The following is a 9,055-nucleotide window of genomic DNA, read 5'->3' as shown; positions in this document are numbered from 1 at the left end:
GGGCGGGGGGGGGGGGGACATTCAGCCTTCCCCATTAAGAATAATGTTCGCTGTGCATTTGCCCAAGTAGATTTAAAATTCCTTAGTAACCAGAACTGTTACTTCTGCTTCTTTCACTCTAAACCTATTTCACGGTCAGCTTTTCAGGGAATACAACCTGTTACCATCGTGTAGAGTCTTTATTGTCTCTGCTTTGAAACAATGTGGCCGGGCCATGACTAGGATAAGAAGTGGTCTGTGTTGGTGGGAAAATCCATGTACTGCACTAGGCATTTAAAAACAGTGACGGTCGATTTCATTGTCTCCCAGTGCACGTGTGCGATGACAGCCGAGCATGTGTCCAGCCATAGGCTCAGGGCAGGCGAAGTGCCACACTGGCCACTCACACAAGAACAAGGGAGGTGTGTCTGTCACCTGAGGAATGGATAAACCAAATGTGGTCTCCTCATGCAAGGGACTCGTACTCACCCACGAGAAGGAAGGAAGTTCTGGGACAGCCTGCAGTGTACTAAGTGAAAGCAGCCAGCCGAGTGTGTCATATTGCAGGATCCCATTTATATGAAACTAGACAGGGGTGGGCAAACTTTTTGACTCGGGGGCCACAATGGGTTCTTAAACTGGACCGAGGGCCGGAACAAAAGCATGGATGGAGTGTTTGTGTGAACTAATTTAAATTCAAAGTAAACATCATTACATAAAAGGGTACGGTCTTTTTTTTCAATAGTTTTATTCATTTCAAATGGGCCAGATTTGGCCTGCGGGCCGTAGTTTGCCCATGGCTGAACTAGAGGCCCAATGCACAAAATTCGTGCATGAGTAGGCCTTCCTTCCCCCAGCTACCAGCACCGGCTTCCCTCTGGCACCCAGGACCCGGGCGTCCCTCCAGGACCTGGACTTCCCTTGTAGCCCCTGCTTCGTCCGGAAGGTCGTCCGATAGGACGTCAGTCTAATTAGCATATTACGCTTTTATTATTATAGATGTCCAGAATAGGCGAATCCATAGCCAGCAAGTAGACCTGTGGTTGCCAGGGCTCATGGGGTAGGGAGAAAAGGGGCTGGGGTGGGGAGTGGGGCTGGGGAGCTTATGAATGAAAAGGCATGGGGGTTTTGGGGGGGGATGATGAAAATGTAGAATGAAACAATGGTGATGGTTATGAAACTCAAGAATATGCTAAAACCCATTGAATTGTATTCTTTGAACGGGGGGACTTTATGGTGTGTAAATTATATCTCAATAAAACTGTCTTTAAAAGAACATTAGAGTTAAATTAGTGGGGAATGAGGAAGCCGAATGGTGATTAACTGGGGCGAGGGGATACCCCAAGCAGGTTTTCAGTGGGCGTCTCTAGGGAAGGTGGGCTGAGGGGATGCCTCAGGGGAGGAGGAGGTGTGGTAAGCTGCAGAAGGAGCCGCTGACCGATGGGGCGTCGTGGGCGCTAGCGGCCAAGCATTTCAGACCTCGGTCAGCACCACCTCCCCCATCAGCCGACACCCAGAGAGTCCGGGAGAGTCTGGGGAAGGACCCTTTAGAAAGCTGACGATTTCAGCAAAAAGCATGTATGGCCCTAAAGATGCAAAACCTCAGGGAGACCTGAGCAATGAAGCAAAAATGGGCACGTACAACCCCTGACGTAGAGAGAGAAGTGGCTAGAAGGGGCAGCTGAGCGTTTTAACCAGGACGCTGACTCTTTCTTTCTCTTTCTTTTTCAGACTATAGCCAGCGTTGTGCCTGGGTGAGTACCACATTTACAAAGCTATTTCTGATGTGGCGTCGACTGCCTAAAAAAAAAGTGTGATGTTTCATTGTGAGAGAAACATTCCCTTCTAGAGAAAGAAGGCCGTATGGGCAGCGTGTTATAATTGAATTTTATGCCTTAACTTGCTCGAACTGGCTCGTATCACACTTTTTTTTTGCGTTTCAAATCTGGCTCGGCTGTTCGGTGTCCTGAAACGTATTGTTGAGAACACTGTCTCCACAAGCTTTCCTTTCGCTGCCTTGTCCCCACTCTTAAAGGGGCCTTGTCTTATCTCGGGGGCGCACCTTCGATGACGGTTAGGGAGCCCAGGCAGGCAATTGCATCGGTGGTAAGGGCTCCTCACATGCTCTGCGGTGGGCAAGACTGCTGACAAGGAGCTGTTCTGGATTGCACTTCTGTTCGTTTGTTTTTTGAAGCTGTTGTCACATCATTGTGTGCCTTTTGACATCCAGGCCACAGTGCGTGGTCTTGATGTCTTAGTATTTAGACAAAGAAACACCAGATCCTTTTTTTGTTCTACTCAACCGACAGAATGGGGTTCCGTTCCCTCAAGAGACCGAAGGGAGAGCATCTGAGGGCTGTGGCAGCGGCCGCAGCGCGCAGGCAGGCGGCGCCAGGTCTGCGTGGAGGGGGCGCTCGCTTTTAGCGAGACCTTTAGTGAGGGAACAGACGTGGGCAACCAGGGATCTTTATTTCTGAAATGCCCCACCTGGCTTGACATACCTGAACTCCGCTCTGAATTACCCTGCGGTCAGTGGGCCCATTATTTGGCCCCGGTTGGCTCTCTCTTGTGGGCAAGCCCTCCGCGGTGCTCTTCCGTCAGCATAAACGCTTATGGTGATGAAATGCATCTCCGTCGGTGGGCTGTTGCTCTCGTGAAGGAATGGCAACTGTCGTCAGCAATTTCAGGAGAGAGAACAGGGAAGTCTGCAGGTGCTGCCTCTGAGCCGGTCGCATTGTCCACCGTCTGTCACATCATCGCTGGCTGCAGCGGCCGCAGCGCGCAGGCAGGCGGCGCCAGGTCTGCGTGGAGGGGGCGCTCGCTTTTAGCGAGACCTTTAGTGAGGGAACAGACGTGGGCAACCAGGGATCTTTATTTCTGAAATGCCCCACCTGGCTTGACATACCTGAACTCCGCTCTGAATTACCCTGCGGTCAGTGGGCCCATTATTTGGCCCCGGTTGGCTCTCTCTTGTGGGCAAGCCCTCCGCGGTGCTCTTCCGTCAGCATAACCGCTTATGGCTGTTCCCGGGTGATGAAATGCATCTCCGTCGGTGGGCTGTTGCTCTCGTGAAGGAATGGCAACTGTCGTCAGCAATTTCAGGAGAGAGAACAGGGAAGTCTGCAGGTGCTGCCTCTGAGCCGGTCGCATTGTCCACCGTCTGTCACATCATCGCTGGCTGCTGACCGTTCTGAATGACATGATCTCCTTGGGCGAGTGTCGGCCGTGGGACCAAAGAGAAGGGTCATTGCTGGGATGAGATCCGTGGGATAGAGACTCAGTTACAAGGAGTCGGCCTTCCCTGTCGCCTCCGCGTCTCAAGCCAGAGGTACCGGCTCATTCACGCGGGTTTGAAGGGATATTATCACGCTCATCAAAAGCGGGGTCCCCACCTGCTGGGGTGAAACTCCTGAGGGTCAGGCCCCACAGACGCGTCTCCTTCGGGAATGCAGGCGCAGATCCTGATGGTTCACCGGGGCTGACCTGACTCCTGTGGCGCTTGGCTCAGCACCGGGCCCTCCGCACCCAGCCCTGCCACCGCCCCCCTGGGACCGCCTGGCCTCGGCTCGTTGACCTGTGGCCATGCGTGGGCAGCAGTTCTCTCGGCTGTGAGCCTGGGACCCGTGCGTCCGGGACTCGCCACCTCCCTGCGTCGCCTCAAAGCCAGCGACAGACTCACAGGTTTGTCCACGGGGCGAAGGTCACTGAGCATCGTCTAGGAGTCCGCGTCTTACCTCCGTTCCCACCACAGGCCCTTGGGAGCCAGAGCGGCTTTGGGCTGCACCCCCTCTCCTCGAGCCCATCCTTTGCCTCCTTTTCCGAGAGGGAATTTCTGCTTCGGGAAGCTGGGGTCCTGGCGCGAAGGTGCTCCTGATCCAGGAATCTCTCTCTGGAATCCTGCCCGCTGGGCGTTGGGACAGAACATCAGACTGGGTTTTAGCCCACGGCATTTCCATGGCTAAACATTTGGTCCAGAGCTTCCGGATTTCAACTCACAGAAAAGAATTTATTTCTAATTTGTGGAATTAGAAACGTGCTTCTGAGTCAAATAGCTCACCCTGGCCTGGCTGGTGGCTCGGTGGTTGAGCATCGACCCACAAACCAGGTTCGATTCCCGGTCAGGACACATGCCTGGGTCGAGGGCTCAGTCCCCAGTAGGGGACGTGAAGGAGGCAGCCAGTCCATGATTCGCTCTCATCATTGATGTTTCTCTCTCTCTCTCCCTCTCCCCTCCTCTCTCTCTGAAATCAATAAAATAAGAAATAGCTCACCCTGAACAGGACGGGAGAGGGTAAGTGTCCTGAGGGTGGAGACTGTCCCCACGTGGGGGGCTGGCTGCAGAGGGAGCCCACAAACTGTGCCCGCCTCTATCCCTCCCACCTGTCAATCATCACTTCCTAGGATTATTGTGACATTGAAGTGCGGTGGCTCAAATTAAGCATGCAGCATTGCTATTATTAACATCATCGCCAAAGTGTGGCAATTGCTTTCAACTTTTAACGACGGCGTTTACCTGGGTAGTGGTGTGCATGCCGGGACTCCATGGATAGCAATAGGGCTTTCCCTTCCTAGCCATTATCCCTCCTCTTTCATCCAATAAACCGGTACTATGCTAATAATTGAATTTTTTTAAAGAGTCAAACATTTTCCCGGTTAAACTGGATTCAGAGGTGTGTTTTTAGCACAGCCACTCATTCTCATAATTTTCTTTTTAAAAAAAAATCTGTATTTAAAAATAAACTTCGGAAGTAGTGCTATATTTCTTACCCACCCTCTGATGTGACCACAGTTCCCTCACGGGAGACTGCTTACAAGTCGGAGGCTCAGTTGCATGGTATTTAAATAATGCGACGGAACTTCAGAATCAAGACCGTAGGGAAGGCACAGAATTAAGGTTTAAATATGTGCTCTGGGCTGTTCGAGGCGCTACATTGTGATTCCGAAGGGTATCTTGACTATTTCCCTTTGGTTCATGGAGGTACGGAGGGAATAGGAGAAAACTAAATTAAGGGCGACTGTTAAATAACACTGAATTCGATTTTAAATTTAACCAGGAATGTTCATTCACCAGCCTTGTCCTCCGGCCGCTCCACGCTTCCTCCCCCACCCGTTTCAACGCGTGTGACTTTTGTCCCCCGAGAAATTTTTCTTCCGTGGAGTTGGTCTGAGTGCCCACCATGGCCAGACAAAAAAAAAAGAAAAAGAATCTGGAAGTTTTTCAATGAAGCGTGTTCTGCAGCAGCCAGGGTTGTGCCAGGGCTGCCCAGGCCTCCCTCACATGGACCAAGTTGGCCTTATACCCCAGAGTGGCTACACATTCGCGCTCCACGTCTGGTCTGCGCTGAGTCTGCAGAAACCCGTGGGATGCGCGCGGCACAGAAGATCTGACAACTCACACGACATCCGGCTCCCACTTCCTTCCTTTGCTGGTGCCTGGGCTTTTATTAGCATCCTTGGATCCCACGGTTTCCTTTCTGAGCAAAAAGCCCTTCTCCCACCAGAGCAGGGAGCCGCCTGGAGACTGGGTGAGAAGGAAGCCGCCAGCCACCTAGAAGGATGTTTCTGGAGCTGCCACGTCCATCCCGCCCCCAGGAAAGTCCCGCATTCTTCCGAGAAGTTTCCCGAAGGGAGTCTGCTGCGTAATGGTTGGTCAGGCACCAAGGGCCTGGGCAGGAGCGTCACAGCTTCCCCTCTGGGAGCACAGGACACAGCTTCCCGATATAAACCCACGCCCAGCCCCAGCTCCCAGCAGGCCCAGCCCAGAGCTGGAGGAATCCTCCTTCCAGAGAACCCCAGGCAGCCACAGGCAGGAAAGCATGGATGGTCGCCGGCCAGGATGGCTCCCCGGGGCCGCCCCAGGAGCACGAGAGGTAAAGGGAAGCTCAAGGAGAGCCGTCTTGTGAGGCTTTAGTCGGGGTTGCAGTGGTGACATCCCTAAGGCATTTAGACCTGGGCTCCAGGATGCGGGGGAAGCTCTGGGGAAGGGAGAAATGGGCAGGCGGCAGCGGGTGAGCCTCGCCCAGCCCTGGCAGGAAATCTGGGCGTGGCCGCAGGAAACCCTGTGGTCCCGGCTTCGCCAGGCAGTGCCTGGGCTGCTGGCTGTCAGGCCGCCAGGAACCCCAGGGCAGGCCCGCCTCGGAGGAAAACAGTCCCCAACCATTGTGGGGCCCTGGGCCGGCCGCGCACATCAACATCCCAGCCCTGTGAAGCGAACATTTCCTATTTCTATCACCCAGACCGCCCTCCCATTGTCCCTGACAACAGGACTTGGGAAGTGGCATGTGGTTCCCGGGACCTGGTGAGAAAGGGGGAGGTGCCAGGGCAGGGGGCAGGGAGCTGGTCGTCCGGGAGCCTGTGTTCAGGGCCACGAGGCGGGGCCCGTGTGCTGGGTGCAAGGCTGTCCTCACCTTGTAGGAGCAGATGGTGTCTGTCAGCTGCAGGCCCGGCGGACCCCCAGGCAGAGGCATCATCCACCCTGCGTGAGGGCAGGGATTGATAGAGCCTTTTCGGTGTGAGTCACAGAAAGGTTTCTCAGACCCACTGAGCCACGGGCTTGGGAATGAGTTCCGGTGGCAAAGGGAAGGCGAGTGAGCTGATCTCCATGGCTACGGGGGCTCGCCCCAGCTCCTGCCCCATCCGCTGGGGGCGTCCCCGTGTGCATCGGGACACTGCGCTAAGGATATGAGATGCGTTTGGCTTCAAACTGCTGATTGGAAATGACTTTTTAAAACTGCTTATTAGGCCCAGCCAGTGTGGCTCAGTGGTTGAGAGTTGACCTATGAATCAAGAGGTCACGGTTCGATTCCTAGTCAGGGCACAGGCCCAGGTTGTGGGCTCGATCCCCAGTAGGGGGCATGCAGGACGCACCCGATCCATGATTCTCTCATCATTGATGTTTCTGTCTCTCCCTCTCCTTTCCTGTCTGAAATTAATACAAATATACATATATCTATATCTTTGAACCTGCTTATTATGATGCAGAGTTTAGGGCAAAGTATCTAAAATGTGGGAAAAGGGAAGACTGCTGTGGAAGCCAGTTGCATGATGGAAAACCTGAGTTGCTTTTCTTTGAATAGATGTGAGAATAAGCAAAAAAAACACAAAAACCAAAACTTGCATTTGTGTTATTTTATGATGGGGCTTACTGAATTCTAACAACTTAAAAGCAATATGTTGACGTATTCAAATGAGTTCAGACAACTCTATGAAGATTGATCTGCTATCAGAAATGGCACTTCTTTAAAGCTCCCATGTTCCCGTGCTGCGGCAGAGAAATTAATTTTTTAAAGACGCCATGTTGGTGGAAATATTTAGTCACCAAAAAACAGGACTTGATCTCTTTCCTGTTTTTCCAGATAACTTCCACGGAAGGCCTTATGCCTGGAAGATACACGCGCTCGTGGCCCCGCGCGGCAGGCAGAGCAGGTGACAGGACAGAGCCGCTCACGCTCGCTGTCCGGTTTGAGCCGCAGCGGCGCCCGGAGGGCATGTGCTTGCGTGTCTCACCTCCACGCGAACGGGGGGAACACAGGCAGGTGGGCTGTGGGCCGGGGGCCCCTGCGCTGCGCTGGGTCCTCTCCTCCACCGAAGGGGAGGTCCCCGCCAGCCCAAAGAAAATAAAGCTTCCTTTATGAAAAGTATGGCTTTGCAGCTTTTCAAGGCCTAGCGCTCGCTAACAAAAAAGAGCACGTCCCGTGGGTCTTCCGCTCGCGGTTCGCTGGCAGACAGCTGTATTTTGGAACAATTTCCCGATTCCCCGCGTTGATCTTGGCCAGGCCTCCCTACTATTTCCGCGTGCGATCTGCTGACCGGTCCGGCCTCTATCTCTCTCCACACGCTCGCCAGGCTTCCTTCCCGCCCCCTGGCCCGCGGCTGGTCCGTGCCCCCGCCGCCCGGCGCTCGCCCCGCAGGCTCGGGGCTGGGCGAGCTCTTGAGAAATGCGGCCGCGATCCCAGCTCTGACTGCGTGTTTCCGAGAGGAGCCTGGGAAAAGGCGTGGGCAGAAACGGGGCTCAGCCCTCCAGCGCTGAACGACGGAGACCGTCCCCGAATCTCACCTCCTGTCTCTAAAGTAAAAGGCGGTGCGAGTATTTAAAGGTCTCTTCACGGCACCGAGTTCTGTGACCCCGGGCGATGCGTCTCTTGGTGTTGAGGGCACAGCAGAAATGCCCCCGGCGCGGCCACGGCTGTGTGTGTGGTGTGTCCGGGGCCACATGCACCGCCTTCCTTCGTGGGGTGCCGTGTGTCCGTGGACCGTCCCTGTTTTGAACTCTCCACTTGGAAAGCCGCCTGGGGCGTTTTCTCGCTGCTGTTTCTTAGGCGCAGGTGCTTGCGCACACCTTCCACAAGGGGCAGGAACCGATGGAGGAGGGTTTGGCTAAGGGAAAGGGTTTTGAAAGGCCGTGGTACCCTTTCTGAGATGTGGCTGGAAGGCAGGCAGGGATGGCGGGGCCCACGGACTTTGATGTTAACATGTGAGCAGGCGCATCAGTTAATGGAACGAAGGCGCTTTGCCCGCTGTTCTGAGGTCCCTGCGGGTGGGGGTGGGGGGCGTCTGGGGGACCGGAAGGGGGTCCTTGACATGAAGAAGTGGCTCCCAGGAAGGCAGATCTCTTCATCTGGTCGGAAACCATGGAAACCCCCAGTGCCCGCCCCCCTCTTCCTGGGAGCTCTCCGTGAAAGACAGGCTGGGAGGGAGTCGGCCCCGGGGGCTCGGGTGGGAGCGGGATCCATTCAGAATCCTGCCGTTTCCAGGGCCCGCGGTTGCTTCCTCCCAGGGCGAAGCCACCTGACGTTCTGGGATGCGGTTTCCCGTCGTGGGCGGATTTATTTAATTTTTGATGAGTGAGTCACTACCCAGGGCTGTATGTGTCTGAGCTGAGGACTGAGTCACGTTTCCTTTATTTTTTTAAGATACATTTTTATTGATTTCAGAGAGGAAGGGAGAGGGAGCGAGAGAGAGATGGGAACATCCTTGATGTGAGAGGATCATCCATCGCTGCCTCCTGCAGGCCCCACGCGGGGGACGGAGCCTACACCCCGGGTCTGTGCCCTGACCGGGAATTGAACGTGACCTG

The 9,055-nt window shown here is 54.5% G+C and overlaps 1 protein-coding gene across 1 annotated transcript in view; it reads left to right on the top strand.

The window, feature by feature from the left end:
- Positions 1-5,566: 5,566 nt before the first annotated feature.
- PTPRE (protein tyrosine phosphatase, receptor type E) overlaps positions 5,567-9,055 on the top strand; it is an 84,917-nt gene continuing 81,428 nt past the window's right edge. Inside the window, exon 1 of the mRNA XM_015572570.1 lies at positions 5,567-5,849. Coding sequence (XP_015428056.1) covers positions 5,800-5,849 — 50 coding nt within the window. The 5' untranslated portion in view covers positions 5,567-5,799. The remainder of the gene's footprint in view (positions 5,850-9,055) is intronic.

This window comes from Myotis davidii, unplaced genomic scaffold (genome assembly GCF_000327345.1).
Source record: "Myotis davidii unplaced genomic scaffold, ASM32734v1 scaffold72, whole genome shotgun sequence".
Taxonomy (NCBI): Eukaryota; Metazoa; Chordata; class Mammalia; order Chiroptera; family Vespertilionidae; genus Myotis; species Myotis davidii.
This window is presented reverse-complemented; position numbering and strand designations above follow the sequence as displayed.